Source organism: Perognathus longimembris, chromosome 9 (genome assembly GCF_023159225.1).
Source record: "Perognathus longimembris pacificus isolate PPM17 chromosome 9, ASM2315922v1, whole genome shotgun sequence".
NCBI classification, from domain to species: Eukaryota; Metazoa; Chordata; class Mammalia; order Rodentia; family Heteromyidae; genus Perognathus; species Perognathus longimembris.
The window spans coordinates 9,842,343-9,858,110 of NC_063169.1; the positions used below are offsets into that span (position 1 = coordinate 9,842,343).

A 15,768-nucleotide genomic window follows, 5' to 3' on the forward strand; every position below is an offset into this window, starting at 1 on the left:
TTCACCATCCTAAGAGCTGCCAGCGGTGCTGTGACAGCTATTATCATGAGGAATTCGTACACTCTTCATCATGTTTCATGCTAAACATCTCATGTGCTTACCTATCATTTGTCCATCTTCTTTTGCAAAATGTCTATTCAACTTCTCTAGTCATTTCTGAAGCAAGCCTTCTTAATTTGTTGTTTGCCTTTGGTGTTGCTAAGTTTTTGGAATTCTCTATACATTCTAAATATTAATCCCTTAGCAGATATATATTTTTCTGATATTTTTACCTTTCTGTAAGTTGTCTTTTTACTATGTTGATAATTGTTTATTGATGCACTTTTTAATTTTTTTCTGAAGAATCATTTATCTGTGTTTTTTTTCCTGTATTTTTGTAATCTTTTCCTTTAGTGTTATGTCATAGTGAATGCATGGGGACTCATGCTTGCAATCTAGCTACTCAGGAGGCTGAGATCTGAGAATTAAGGTGTTTGAGCCAGCCCAGGCAAAACTTATCTCCAATCAACCAACATAAAACAACAACAACAACAACAAAAAAAAAAACCAGGACAAAAAAAACCACAGAAATAAAGGTGTAGATCAAGTGGTAGATCAACAGCCTTGAGTGCAAGAAACCACATGAGAGCATAAGGCCCTGAGTTCAAGCCCCCAGAACCGGCCCACAAGCAGCCACACACACAAAAGTGAAAGCCACAAAGCTTTACCTGCTCTGTTTTCATCTACGAGTTATAGAGTTTGAGGTGGGTTTTTCATTCAGTTTTGGTTTAATTTTTGTGTATGGTGTTAGGTAAGGGTTCAAGTTCATTCTCCTACATGCGAATGTTTCCAGCATCTTTTTTTTTTTTTTTTTCCAGAGCTGAGGACCGAACTCGGGGCCTTGGGCTCGCCAGGCAGGCGCTCTTCTGCTGAGCTAAATCCCCAGCCCCATCCAGCATCTTTTTAGCCCTAAAGACCAACCTTTGCCTCCTGAATGGCTTTGCCACTCTTGTCAAAAATCAGTTAACAACATATGCAAGGATTTCTTTTTGGACTATTGTATTTTTCTTTTTCATTTTTGTTTTTCACCAGCACTGGGGCTTGAACTTGGGGCCTGGTCATTGTCCCATACATAGTGTTTCCTTTCAAAGCTAGGGCCATAGTTCCATGTATGGCTTTTGGGTGGTAAGCTGGAGATAATAGTCTCACAAACTTTCCTGTTCTGTCTGGCTTCAAACCAGATCTCAGCCTCCAGAGTACTAGGGTATGGGTGCGCGTCTGTCTCCATTTTTACCTATGAAACTATAACATAATTACTAACTTTTGTCCACTACTGAACAGGTTTTAAATATCAGCCTCATGATCAATTTTGAGATTATAGTTTCACAAATTCCTTTTGACTATTTAGGATATTATTAGCAGTAACAGAAGTTGTGTTTCAGAAATTTGAGGTTGTATGTACCTAACCTTCTGGATTCTTATCTTCATTGTTATGGGATTTCTAATGATAGACTCATTCCTAATATAGAACATTGGTCATTCAATATATCCTGTTATTCCTGTTTCTACTTATGAAATCTGATTTATGTTTTTAATGTAAAGTTCTTGGTTGTATATGGACCTAACGGAGCCTTAGATCTGGCCGAGATCATTTGCATTAATCAAAGGGGTAGCCAGGCTGAAAGCCTACTGGTGACCCAAATAGAAACCTTGTAAATGGAACAAATCTCCAAATTGCTCTTTGGTCTGTTGGTTCTCTACATTAGGTGTAGAAACCATAACCAGAATGCTAGCAATATATTGCTTGTACAATTTGTATGGAGAAAAATTGGCATAGGTAATTTTTCCTTATTCAGATATAATTTTTCCTGTTATGGGTCTGAAAGCTTAATGAAGTCTTGGCCAACTCAAACACAAACTGATTGTATGACAGCACAGTAGGAACAGCATTTGCCCTCTTGGGTTATCTGAGTGGAAACATTCCTGTTTTATACATTCATACTGATAATAACATTTTTTTCACATTAAATGCTTACTTCTGTATATAACCAATCTGGTGATTTATGAACATAAACAATTTTAAAATACATCCCCTCCTTCCTGTCTATTCCACTAGGCTTGATATATTTATTATTTTTTGTGTCAGTACTTGAACTGAGGGTCTAGCTAGGCTCTGGACCCTTAGTTTTCTTGCTCAAGGCTAGTTCTCGACCACTTGAAGCCATAGCTCCATTTCTGTTTTTGTTGTTGTTTTGTTTGTTTTAAAATTTCTGGTCCTGGGGCTTGAACTCTGGGACTAGGAGTTGTCTCTGGGCTTCTTTTTGCTTAAGGCTAGCACTCTACCACTTAAGCCACTGTGCCACTTTTGGCTTTTTTTGTGATTAATTGGAGCTAAGAATCTCATGGACTTTCTTGTCCAGGCTGGTTTTGAATTCTGATCCTCAGGCCTTAGGCATTAGAAAAGTGAGTTATTCCAGCTCATTTGGACAGGTCTCAGACTGTCTGGTCTGATCAGTTTGGGCTAAGGTGGCCAGGTTGAAATGGATGTAAATGAACTAAACTTTCAAGCAGATGTTATTTGAGTATGCAGTGTTATAATTTCATTGTAATAGAAACTATAAGAGCTTCAAAGGCCCAGAATAATTTGGAGTAAAATATCTTGGGATCTTTCTACATTTGAAACTGAATTGAATAAATTCTATGTGGTGGAGAAGGAACAGCATAATGGAAACAGAGCCAACTGTAGAATTTTCCCCTAGGTAACTACATTAGCAGCAGAGCCCACAATCCAGTCCATGAGTTGAAAAGAGCATGACACAGCCTTCAGTTTCCTTATGAAGTGCCATGATTGCCTAGTTTTTAGCTAATTATACTTTTAGCTCCTGCTAAACTGTGGCTATTGGAAAATACACTTTGCCCTGTGGTCTTCTGTAATAAAGATAGATCTCATGGATACTGACTTTCACTATAATTTATTAGTATAGGTAGACATAATTAAAATTGCTTTATGTTGTCCTCTGTCTAGTATGTAACCATGTCACAAGACGTTGCCAAATAGTAGCAATCCTAAATACTTCTAGGTATCACTGAGAATTACCTATATTATAAACTGGTTGAAAAATGTTTCAGTGCTATTTGAAACTTAGATTTCACATATTATTGCACATTTCATAGTAACAAAGAGAACTTTTTGTGGCATAGAGGTCACAACTACTTCGATCACACATACTTCATGCAATTCTGATCCATATGTTTCACTTACCAGAATTAAGAGGCAACTTGAGGCCAATTTCGTGTGCTCAGGGATGGTAGAAAACACTGACAAAATCAAGCAACCAAAGACAAGGAGAAAACTGCAAAACAACAAAGAAAGAGACATTTGATAAGGATCTTACATTATCACTACAAAATGCATAAAACAACAGGCCCTCTAGAATAGACATTATTAGATGTTTTAAGTATCAACAGTACAGGACTCTCTAGTAGGGCTCTTTGGAGGAAGGATCAGTTGCCTGGGTAGGCTTGTGCTCCACTTAAATGTTCACATGGAAGAACCTGCTTATTTCCCATACAGCGCCTTCCCGAAGCAGAGATCCTAAGACAAAGGCTGAGGATGTGGCTTGTGTCCCCTATGGGAGCACATGGAGCCCCACTCTCCCATCTCAAAAGCAGAAGCCACTTCCTGTTTGGCAGCTCTGGGGAGCTGCCCTGTGTTCTAAGTGGTTGGCAGCAAAGCGCAGGGCTCATGGTCAGATATTGCTCGTGCATTCTAACCTGAATTCCTTTACCTTCATAAGAAGAACGGAAAGGAAGATGAATTTTCTCTGCTACCCTCACACTGTCCATTTCCTTACCATCCAATTGCTACAGCAACCACCGCCTGTGTGCACTTCAGACGGCAGGCATCTGAAGCGGGAACAAGCACTCTTCTACCATTCAATCTACTTCTAGACATCGATATTTGTATCTGTATCTACTTCTAGAATGGCGGGACCTTTCAGGTCAGGGGCAGATCTGTGTCCCAAAAGAAAACAATAAAGGATAAAGCTCTGTTTCAAAGCTGAAGTCACTTATCTGGAAAGGCCAGATAACCAACAAACACCCATGTTACCGACTCTAGACCATGGATTTTCACTTTTTCTTATCTCTGGGAAACTCCTATATTAAAAAAATCCCTTAAAATAACCATCTCTTCTAAAATAAACATCCCTTCATGTGGCTGGAGAGTTAATTCATGCCTTCTCTTGGCCTTCTTTGAAAAGTCTGATAAGCCTTTCTAAGACGAAGATATCCAAGGTACTATAGCCAAAAATTGACAAATTATGGCCCAGGGAACAAAGACCTTGAATGCCTACTTTTGTAAATAAGTATTATCCTCATATTATTTCAGCTGTACAGATTCGAAAACTGGGACTTGAGACCATTTTGTAACTTGCCCTAATCTTTGTGTGAGAGAGAATGCAAACACTGTACAATATACAGAATTGTTGAGTGAGGGGGCAGAGATGCAATATTCTTGGCTCAGCAAAAAGCAAAACTAAAACTATTTGAAAAGATAATTCTTTATTTCCTCAACGGAAATGTGCCTTTGCTGCTCCAAACAGAAGGTATTGCCAATGGGAAGGAATCTACTAGTGCTAAAAATCTAATGCACAATGTTAATAATAAATCACGATAATGTTTGACCTACCCATTTAATGAATCAGGATGCTTGAATTGCACTTTAAATTGGCCGTAACAGACTAGAAATTGTAAACCAGAGGTTAAAATTCAATGTACTTGACCCCTGTTCCCAACCCCCAATGGCCAATGAGAATGGGAGGGCAATGTGGCTTTAGATAAGGGACAGATGCTTTCATGGTGCTATGCATCTAGATGTAACCTTCATTTGAGTCTTGGCTTGTTAAAAAAATTAGGAAAAGTGGGCAGGAAATTATTTATTCACTAAGATAATATTTTCCTTCGAGAGTGTCCAGTGGTAATTTCATGATCTCTTTGTGTTCAAAAATACATCTTTTGTACCAGTTCTTTCTTCCTTAGTCTTTCTTCATCATATCACGATGCCCATTTTCATGTTTGACTTAATATTGCCTTATTTCTAATGGGAGTAGTTTCTGTACCAGAGTTCTAGCACTTTTAAATAAAGAGCTCACTGGTACACCATGGACCTCCGTGGCTCTGGGGATGACAGCGAAACACATGGACGTGAGTGAGGAGGAGCCCAGCAGGCCTGGCTGATACAACCATGGATTCCTACACAGGATGAAAATACAGGGTCTTTTGTTCAAAAATTATTAAGGATTTCAAGATAGTGACAATCGAGCCCAATACCAAGTTGGACAACCTTTCACATGTGGGTTCACAAGGGATCACACAGGCTACGTGTCCAGGAAGTCAGACCTGAAAACAGAAAGACTCCTTGGAGAAAATACTGGCCCACCCATCTGAGGCCTGGAGGAAGGCCCAGCAGGAGCTCCCTACAAGAATGGTTCTGGAGAAGGGGCCAGTCTAGTCCATGAGACTGTGGGTGAAGGCCAGATGTGAGTTAAGCAACACCAGAGTTGACCAAGTTCTCAGAGTTAAGAGTTTGTACTCTGCTAGCTAGCTTATTCTGTGATGCGTGACAAGTATAATTCAAGGCATTTCTGCAAATGAATTCTTTTTTGCCAGTCCTGGGGCTTGAACTCAGGGCCTGGGCACTATCCCTCGCTTCTCTTTGCTTAAGGCTAGCACTCTACCACTTGAACCACAGCACCACTTCTGGATTTTTCTGCTTATGTGGTACTGAGGAATCAAACCCAGGGCTTCATGCATGCAAGGCAAGCTCTCTACCCCTAAGCCATATTCTCAGCCCCAAAGCACTTTTTTGTGTATAGCAATCATTTCATGTCAATGGAGAGTTTGCACTAAATACTTTGTTTATTGTGGAAAACACTATGCTAAGCACTATAGAGGTAAATAGATAAAGTGACAAGTCCCATCCTTAAGAATTACTAAGACCTTAAATTCTCCAAATGTAGTGAGAGGGACAAGGTGTATTCATTAGATCATAATGACAGGTGGAGATAGGTAAGCACTAAGGAATATGATTCAAAGGTTTCTAACTTTCTTGAAAACATTTGGGGAAAGTGATAGCACATAATTTGGTGGGATGGGGGGTGCTTGGTGCTGGTAGTTTACAACTGTAATCCTAGCTAATCAGGAGGCTGAGATCTGAGGGTTGCTGTTTGAAGCCAGCCCAGACAGAACAGTCATGAGATTCTTGTTTCCAATTTATCAGCAAAAGAGCCAGAAGTGGAGCTGTGTCTCAAGTGGAACTAGCCTTGAGCAATAAAGCTCATGGGACAGATCCCAGGCCTTACGTTTAAGCTCTATGACCAACACACACACACACACACACACACACACACACACACACACACACACACACCCCAGAAATGAAGGTGTGGCTGATGGTAGAGCATCAGCCTTGAATGAAAAAGCTAAGCAAGAGCACAAGGCCCCGATTTCAAGCCCCGGATGCAGCAATAAAGCCCCCAAACAACAAACCCACAGTGTGAAGACTTAGCATTGGTTTGTACAGACTTTCCGGCTGGCGAAGGCGCTGAACTGACACGGAAGGACATCTATGAAGGGACAGCACTCAGATGCTGGGCTCACCGGCAGTGAGACAGTATGACAATTTCAGTATGGCTCTGTTGACACTGTTGCTTCTTCCTCTTCTTTTTTTTAATTGTACTAGTACTGGGTCTTGAACTCAGGGCCTGGGAACTGTCCCTTAGTTTTCTGCTCAAGAGTGGCACACCACTACTTGAGGCACCGCTCTACTTCAGGCTTTGTGGTGGTGAATTGGAAATAAGAGTCTCATGGACTTTCCTGCCAGCAATGGCTTTGAACATCAATCCTCCAATCTCAGCCTTCTGAGTAGGATTCCAGCAACCAACACGCCACTGCTTCTGCAGTTTCCATGCGCAGCTCTGCGCACCGATGAGGGACCATGGCTCCCCTGCCCACCTCCCTCAGTGGGTGAGTGCAAGGCGGGGGGGGGGCATTGGCAAAGCCAGGGCACTCAGCACGTCTTAATGTAGGGCTCATGGAATTTCTGGAAATTTGTACATAGAATTTATGTCTTAATTTTTCACTAACCATGGTAACACAACTCGGTTATATTAGCAGTTCTTGTGACTTTGTCACTCAGAGAAATTACAGATATTTTTATATTCCCTTTTACAGGGCAGATAAAATCATAATTGCTTCATCTTGAAGAGTGATTTTGCTCATCATTATTTCATGATTTTTGCCATTATTATGAAAAGAACAAGGGCATATGCTATGGGCTGCTTTTAATGCCTTTGTAAAGAAAGATACAATGTACTGTGTTAAAGATATGTGTAATCATCTAATAACTGCATTGCAATAGAGTTCTTTTATAATCCCATGCATTTAGCACATTTAAAACTATTTTTTGTTCCAGGCCCCAGTGGCTCATGCCTGTTATTCTAGCTACTGAGAAGGCTGAGATCTGGAAATCGAGGTTTTTGCAGCCCATTCAGGCAGGCAAGCCTGTGAGACTCTAATCTCCAGTTAACCACCACACAACAGAAATGGGGCTAGGACCCACGTGGCAGAGCACTAACCATGAGCAAAAACGCAAAGGGCAGAGCACTAGCCCTGAGTCCAGGCCCTAGTATCGGCATATGCACACCCAAAAGAGTCAGAGGATGTGGGAGACAGCAATGTCTGCTTGCTTAGTGAGTTCCTGGAGAGGATATGGTTCCCTTGAATGGACTACAACCAGATTAGAGAACCAATAAATCATTCTGATTTCTAACACCAGTGGCTGGACGTTACATGGTTTCCAGCATAGGGCATCTTCTGCCTGATTTTACTTCAGGATCAGAGAATCCCAGATGCTAGGATGGTTTCTGAAAATCTCTCTCTGAAGACAAGTAGGTATTATAAAACTTCATTGACAGGTATTTTTGGAGTTCTTCTTTGAACCCTCCTAGTGTCCAGAATATACCTACCAGTTTAATGCAACAAATATATTACAATCGATTCAACTCTACTTAACTCTCCTTATCCAAGGCCCTCCTCCTATGTCTGGACCACAAAACATGTGGGCTAATTATGAGGAAGCTAAGGAGGTCCTACAGAAAGCCAAGGTTGTGCTTTGCCAATGACTTCTTCAAGTTCACTTTGTTCACTACTTTGCACATACAACAATGTCCACATCTGTTATTCTGTTTGCCACTGTCCCTCACATTAAGCCAGTTTGTTATTGCATCCCTTAAAGTGGGATTCAGAATCATTATAACCCTCCAATGAAAGCAAAAGTTCTGGCACCTCATCATCAACATAAAATAGCTACACTGTTCATTCTTGCCAGGGAATCTGAGTTCAATGTTTCCACTACCCAGGTGTTAGCAAATGTTTGGTTCCAAAAAAGACTCTCTCAAGGATGCATAGTCACCTTAAAAACAAAACAAAACAAAACAACAACAAACCAATAGACATAAAACAAGGCCTGCAGCAAACCTGAGCAATGTCAACGTGTCCACACTTGGTCTCAAAAGTAATGATTAGATTGACTTTCTGCTCTTTCCTTTGGAAACCCTAAAAATATCCAACAAACTTACTCTAGTTTAAGATTGTTTTAATATTTCATGCTGTATTTGCTCAATGAGGCACCCCATGGGAAATTCAGGAAGAGAAATCTATGTTGCTTCTGGAAACACACACACACACACACACACACACACACACACACACACCCCCATTTAGTGGGTGCCATGACCTTTTAATGCATTTGTCTTCTTGCCCTAGCTTCTAAGAAGCTCAGAGGTGAATAATGAATCCATGTCAATAGTGGATTGATATTGGTATATATGACTGCAGATGAACTTCATTCTCGACTTCTTTGTACTCCCCTGTCCATACATTACCTTCCCTGTATTGCTTAGTTCTGAATATTTAGAGTTATTGCATTGGAAACACAGGATTCCCCTGTGCTCTAACAAGTTTTTGTTTTAGTAGGAAGAATATTATCTATTATTTTAACTATAATATGTTATATATTAATTAAATGCATATCACTATGAACTGTGATCCTCAGATCTCAGCCTTCTGAGTAGCTACGATTATAGGTGTGAGCCACCGGTGCTTGGAAATATTATATATTTTAATATATTTTCTGCATGATTTAGGATATACTGGTATGAACAACTAAGCACAAAAGTAATAAAGTTGTGCTTTTTCCTATTGTCTTTGTTTTCTTGAAATGAGAATATTAACTCAGATTTAAAGCTGCATTCTTTTTGTTAAAGAACTGATGGCTCCATTGGCCCAAATTTATCTTACAGTGAATAGATTTTGGTCATAGGGGGTTCTGAAAACTCGTGTTATTTGTCACTTTTATATATCATCATGTTCCTCATGATTCATTTGTTTCTAGTGCTCATCTTAAAAGCTCCATGGATTTTTTTCTACCAAGAGTACTGACATCCTGCTTAAATTTCTCTTTCTATTCCTCAAGGAGATTATAAAAATCTTTTCAGTGCTTCGCTGAAATCAAGACATTTTATCTGCTCTATTGCTCTGATATAGCAAAGTGGTAAACCTATCCAAGCAAGAAATAAGCATAATTTAATGTTTCTTTTTCTTGGCAAGCTTATATTTCTTTCTAGTAATCACAGTTCTTCCTTTACACAGATTATAAATCACTTGCCTACTATTCTTTTGGAAGGATTTCTAGGAATTGTTTTTGAGCTTATGAATATATACAATCTAGCCATCTTACTTGATTCCTTTTTGACTAATAGAATATTTTTACTTTCTGATTATTTGGTACCTATTAAGTTTATTTTTCACAGTTCATTAGATCTCACCAATACAAGTTATTCTATTTAATCCCTGTGGATTCAGTGCCTATAATAAACAAAGGGCTAGAAATAGGAAGTCATCAATAACTAAGAGTTTGTCAATCTTGTGTTTTCATATTCTTTTCACCATAGTTTAGGTAGTTTGGAGACCATACTTTTTTGATAGGAAAGAAGGACTTCTTTAGGATTTGAATAGTTCTGATTTCCTTCTCTGATGGCAATAATATTGACACCCCCAACAAGCCTTTTGATTCTGTTTTTAAGAAACAATGACTTTGAGAGTGTGGAGATATACTGTGTTTTACCTGGTGATAGCACATATAAAATTAGTCCATTCAACTGTGTGCTTTTAAAAAGGTGTTTTTAAGGGCTGGGGATATGGCCTAGTGGTAGAGTGTTTGCCTCGTATACATGAAGCCCTGGGTTTGATTCCTCAGGACCACATATATAGGAAAATCTGGAAGTAACGCTGTCGTTCAAGCAGTAGAGTGCTGGCCTTGAGTAAGAAGAAGCCAGGGACAGTGCTCAGGCCCTGAGTCCAAGCCCCAGGACTGGCAAAAGAAAAAAAAATGTGTTCTTAAAGCCCATGGCTTAAGCCAGTTATTCACATTTATAAATCCTAGCTAAGATTTGAGGATCTTGGTCCAAAGCCAGCCTGGTCAGGAAAGTCCATGTGATTCTTCTTTCCAAATAATGATCAAAAATCCAAAAGTGGAGGTGTGGTTCAAGTAGTAGAGAGCCAGCCTTGAGCACAAAGCCACCTCAGTGAGGTTGTAAGGACCTGAGTTCAAGCTCCAATACTGATACCAATAAATTAATTAAAATTTGTTAATTAATTTTAAAAAGGTGTTACATATCTGTAATCCACTTTTTATGTCAACGTAAAAGTCCATAGTTCTGCATCATGTTATCTGGCTATAGCCTTAGTACTTGAGATGTGAGGCAGAAAGGCGGCATGCCTATCTCCAGAGGAATCTTAAGAAAGACAGACGATACCCAAACCAAACTCAATCAAAACTGAAGCAGAGTGAAAGATCTGAATTCTTTGGACAATTTCTGAGTGAGCGAAAGTGATGACTTTCTGTATTCCTTCAAAGTCTCTTTCCAAACCTCTCGTGTTTATGGTCGTGTTAAAATCTGCCTAACTTCTAACTCAGCCACGTTATCTCTAGGCTTATTGCTCCCAGTTCTGTCTGCTTTGGGGAAGGAACTCAATGTCTCTGAGGCCCAGAAGAGACGTCAGGAGCGGCCTCCTCAGCTGCTGCCATCTCCTGTGTCCAGCAAAGTCGCAGGTCTTTCCTTTTGTGTGTGGTCTGGTCCTGGTGCTTGAGCTTGGAGCCTGGGTGCTGTCTCTTAGCTTTCTTTTCAAAGGTGGCACTCTACTACTTGAGCCACATCTTCACTTGCAGCCTTTTGCTGGTTAATTAGACACGAGTGCTTCCCAGTCTCCTTCCCAGGCTGGCTTTAAGCCGTGATCTAAGTGGCTAGGGTTCAAAGTGTAAGCCACTTATGCCTGACTTAATTTTTTTCCACAAGAATAACCAAGGATGAACACCGGAGTATATAGTTCAGAGATAAATGATTTTGAAAGAAAACAACCTTCTCTGGTGTTACACATTCAGTGTTCACAACAGCATGTTTTTCCTCCTGCTTCACATCTCTTGTGTTTGCCTCTGAGGAGACAGCTGACCTCTGGAAGCATGTTTATTGGTTTGTGTTGGTCTGCTTTGCTACCAGGTAAGTGGCAGGAGAGCAGGAAGCCTGTCTCTTATTTACTGCTTTATTTCCAGTGTCACGAACAAGGCGTGGTACAGGCACTAATGCATTCATTTAGTAACGTGCCATGCATAATCTCCGGGCTGCGATGTGCCAGGCACTGCTCTAGGTGCTAAGGGCACAGCCATGAAAAAGACGAACAACAGTCCTGGTCCTTATGACGTTTTTATTCTAGTAGGGATGGAGGAGGTAAGTGAATGAATGAATAAAATGGATGCTGGCTTTGTGATAGTAAGCAGGGAAGACAGGATGGAGAAGGGGACACAATATTTAGATAGAGTCACCAAGGAGGGTTTCCCCAAAAAGATGAGATTTACTGCATCGTAAGCTTAACTCCAGCTGGGCACTGGTGGCTCCACACCTGTGCTCCTAGCTACTCAGAAGGCTGAGATTGTTTTCCTCCCGCCCCCTTCCTTCCTTCCTTCCTTCCTTCCTTCCTTCCTTCCTTCCTTCCTTCCTTCCTTCCTTCCTTTCTTCCTTCCTTCCTTCTTCCTTTCCTTCCTTCCTTCCTTTCTTCCTTCCTTCTTCCCTTCCTTCCTTCCTTCTTCCTTTCCTTCCTTCCTTCCTTCCTTCCTTCCTTCCTTCCTTCCTTCTTCCTTTCCTTCCTTCCTTTCTTCCTTCCTTCTTCCCTTCCTTCCTTTCCTTCCTTCCTTCCTTCCTTCCTTCTTTCCTTCCTTCCTTCCTTCCTTCCTTCCTTCCTTCCTTCCTTCCTTCCTTCCTTCCTTCCTTCCTTCCTTCCTTCCTTCCTTCCGTCCTCCTTTCCTTCCTTCCTTTGCCAGTAATAGGGCTTGAACTCAGGGCCTCACATTATCACTTGGCTTTATCGCTCATGGTTGGTGTTCTACCACTTGGTAAACACTCTCACTTCCAACTTTTAGCTGGTTAATTGGAGATCAGATAGAAGTCACATATACTTTCCTGCCCAGGCTGACTTTGAACCACAATCCTCAGATGATCTCAACTGTCTGTGTAGCTAGGATGACAGGCATGGTTCACCAGTGCCCAGCTGCTAGGCTTTTCTTGTCAGTGGCTGACAGGGATGCCTTCTCTTAAGTAAAGAAGGGAAAAGAGAACAATTTATGTGGAGGTGGCAAACCTTTTCAGTAAAGGACTTGATAGTAAATATTTTAGGCTTTGAGAGCCTTGTGGCCTCTCTTTCAGTTACCTGTGCAGGTGCAATGCAAAAAACAGCCCTGGTTGGGAGTGCAGATGACTGTTTTTTTAATGAAACTTGATTTACAAAACAGGGTGTTGGGCCAGGTTTGACTTAAAGGTTTTACTTTGCTGACCCTTGGCTTCGAGTATTACCAATGCAACAATGTGGTTTTCTGTCTCACCTGGTGATGTAATGACGATTTTATTAGACAGTTCATTATCCAGAAAGGTTTTCAACATGTGTTCTTCATACTCAAGACTTTGAGAAACAGAACTAACCATGAGTACACTTTTATATTGGAGTCTATTGTGTAGTTAAAGGTCATGATTCAAAAATAAACTCAAAAAATAAACACATATAGTTTCCCATATGTGTTTATGTTTTTAAAATACTAAAACAATGAGAGGACAAGTAGATACAAACAAACATGTCACGTATTTTGAAATTTCTTTGACAGCTTTAAAGTCTTCAAATTATTTTGTAACTGAGAGTGAAATAATTTGTTTTGATTCTTATTATTCTGGCTTTGTCATTTGTATTAGATAAAATGAGCAACTGTTCATCAGGAGAGTATTTGGGCTTATTAGAGCTTTTTCTTTTTCTGTCTAATGTTGCTTACGAGAAAACTATAGTTGAAATGAAAACAACGGGAAGGTAACCGGTGTTGGGCAATTATTATACTCTTGTGAGGTTATAAGTACTTCAGAAGTTTGCCAGGGCCTATTTCTTTCAATATGAAAGTTTGGGAAATAAATTAATTTTCTCCAGTGTCAAACAATTTTACATAATTGCTTAGTCTTTTGTGTTTTTGTGCCAGTTTTGGGTTTAAACTCAAGGCTTGGGCACTGCTCCTGAGCTGTTATGCTCAAGGCTTGTGCTCTACCACCTGAGCTACAGCTCCACTTGCAGCTTTTTCTTTCGTCAGTTATGGGCCTTGAACACTGTCCCTGAGCTTTTATGCTCAAGGGTAGATCTACTACTTTGAGCCACAGAACCACTTATTGTTTTCTGGTGGTTAATTGGAGATAAGAGTCTCAGCGCCTTTCCAGTGCCTGATCTAATAGTTTAGTCTTTTTAAGGATTTCTACAAACCTCTTATTCTCTGCAAATATTTTCATGATTTAATTCACAAAGACACAAATAAATATGTATAGTTATTTAAGGGTTTGAGAATAATTCTTAAGCATCTCATATTTGAAAAAAATTAATGGCATCTCATAAAAACTTGTTAACTCCAAGTTCTTTTTATTCCTAAAGATTTTGGTTTTGGTAGAGAAGTTTTAGATTCACAGCGTAATTAAGAGGACAGTACAGAGATTTCCCATAACCTCTCAGTTTAAACTTTCTTTGCACTGAGTATTTTTTTTTGCACTGAGTATATATTTTAGTGTCATAAGTTTTTTTTTAACGATACCATTTTTATTTCTTCCTAATTAAAATTTTACACACCGGCAACATGATACAGTTGTGCTGACAAATAACCCAGTGTCTAAAATACTGCTTACTGAAGGATATATGTTGTAGAAATCAGACCAAGGTGTTTGATGTACTTGGGACATTAGTGAATGAATAATTGCCATTATTTTCTTCTGCTAGTGTACTTGTTTTTCAATTTGGTTTCGACAGCATAAGCCACTCAGTAGGCTTTGGATGGGCACTAGAAGGCCTGAAGCTTGTTTTATTTTTTTAAGCAGTACTAGAATTGAGTATTACACTTGCTAGACAGGTGCTCTACCACCTAACTCTTACCCCTTTCGTTTTTTTAAGCTTTAGGTGTTTTGGGATAGGGTCTTTCTTTTGCCAAAAGCGGAGCTGCTAGCCTCTTACTAAGCTTCCACTGTATTGGGGATGATAGGCATATGTGATTACATGCAGCTAGTTTGTTGAGATGAGATGGTACTACCTTTTTGGCAGAGCTGGGCTTGAACTGTTCCATGGACTCTGTACCTCCTGAGTAGCTGGGAATACAAGCACGGACCTCCATGCCAAGTGCCACAAGGCCTAAAAGTCTGGGTTTTGCCTCACTATGTCCAAGCTTGGGACCTTTTGGTAAATCTTTTATCTCCTCTCAGCTTCAATCTTATTGGTAAAATGAAGTCTAATATTTGCTGTGTTTATAGAAGATTTGGTTATGTGTGAGATAAAGAGATGAAAACAAATTCTACAAGTACATTCTGCAAATGTATAATATTCTGTTATTTTTTTTTTGTACTAGTACATGGGATTACACTTAGAACCGTTTGCTCTCACTTGGTGTTTTTTCTGTTCAAGGTGCACTACCATTTGAACCATAATTCAACTTCTAGCTTTTTACTGGATGAGATAATAGTCATTTGGACTATTCTGCCCAGGCTGGCTTCAAACCATGATCAGTGGGCCTCAGCCCCCTGAGTAGCTAGGATTACAGGCGTGAACTACCAGCACCTGGTGAATTATAAAGTCTCTGAGAAGAGGACTTCATTATATTCCTTTGAATTTAAGAAAAAAATACATCGAGCAGACACCAATACTTATTAATTATCAGGGCATTATATAAAAATAGCTCAACATTTCTTCATTGATTTGCATAAGGTAAATGTTACATTTAATGGCAATAAATACATATGCATCTCTTCACTAGCAAAAAGGAAATGCACGTATTTCATTAGATTTCTTAAAGGAAAAAACATGAAAGCTGGCTTCCTCATATGGCAAAAGTTCCTTTAGATTGGTGGCAGCTTGTAACGGTAGGAGCCATGAAAAATATTAGGCTTCAATTATTTCTTTACCCAGAGCTACAAAGGCATTTATACAGCTTTTGGCACTATCAATGAACCAGAACCAGAACGTCTCTTATTTCTACTAAAAATATCTCATACAAAATTCATTCTATCATATGTAGCATCTGTTACAACATGGAATTCTGTTCAACTGAGTAATTCGATTTGCTGTGATTGAAAATATATGGGGAAATCACAGTTTATAATTTGTTATTTC

General features: G+C 39.7%; 1 protein-coding gene across 2 annotated transcripts in view; it reads right to left on the reverse strand.

Annotated features, from left to right (window-relative positions):
* Positions 1-15,768, reverse strand: part of Kcnq5 (potassium voltage-gated channel subfamily Q member 5) — a 486,711-nt gene that overhangs the window by 155,412 nt on the left and 315,531 nt on the right. For both annotated transcript variants that reach the window (XM_048353691.1, XM_048353692.1), the window contains exon 2: positions 3,242-3,332. In XM_048353691.1, coding sequence (XP_048209648.1) covers positions 3,242-3,332 — 91 coding nt within the window. The remainder of the gene's footprint in view (positions 1-3,241; positions 3,333-15,768) is intronic.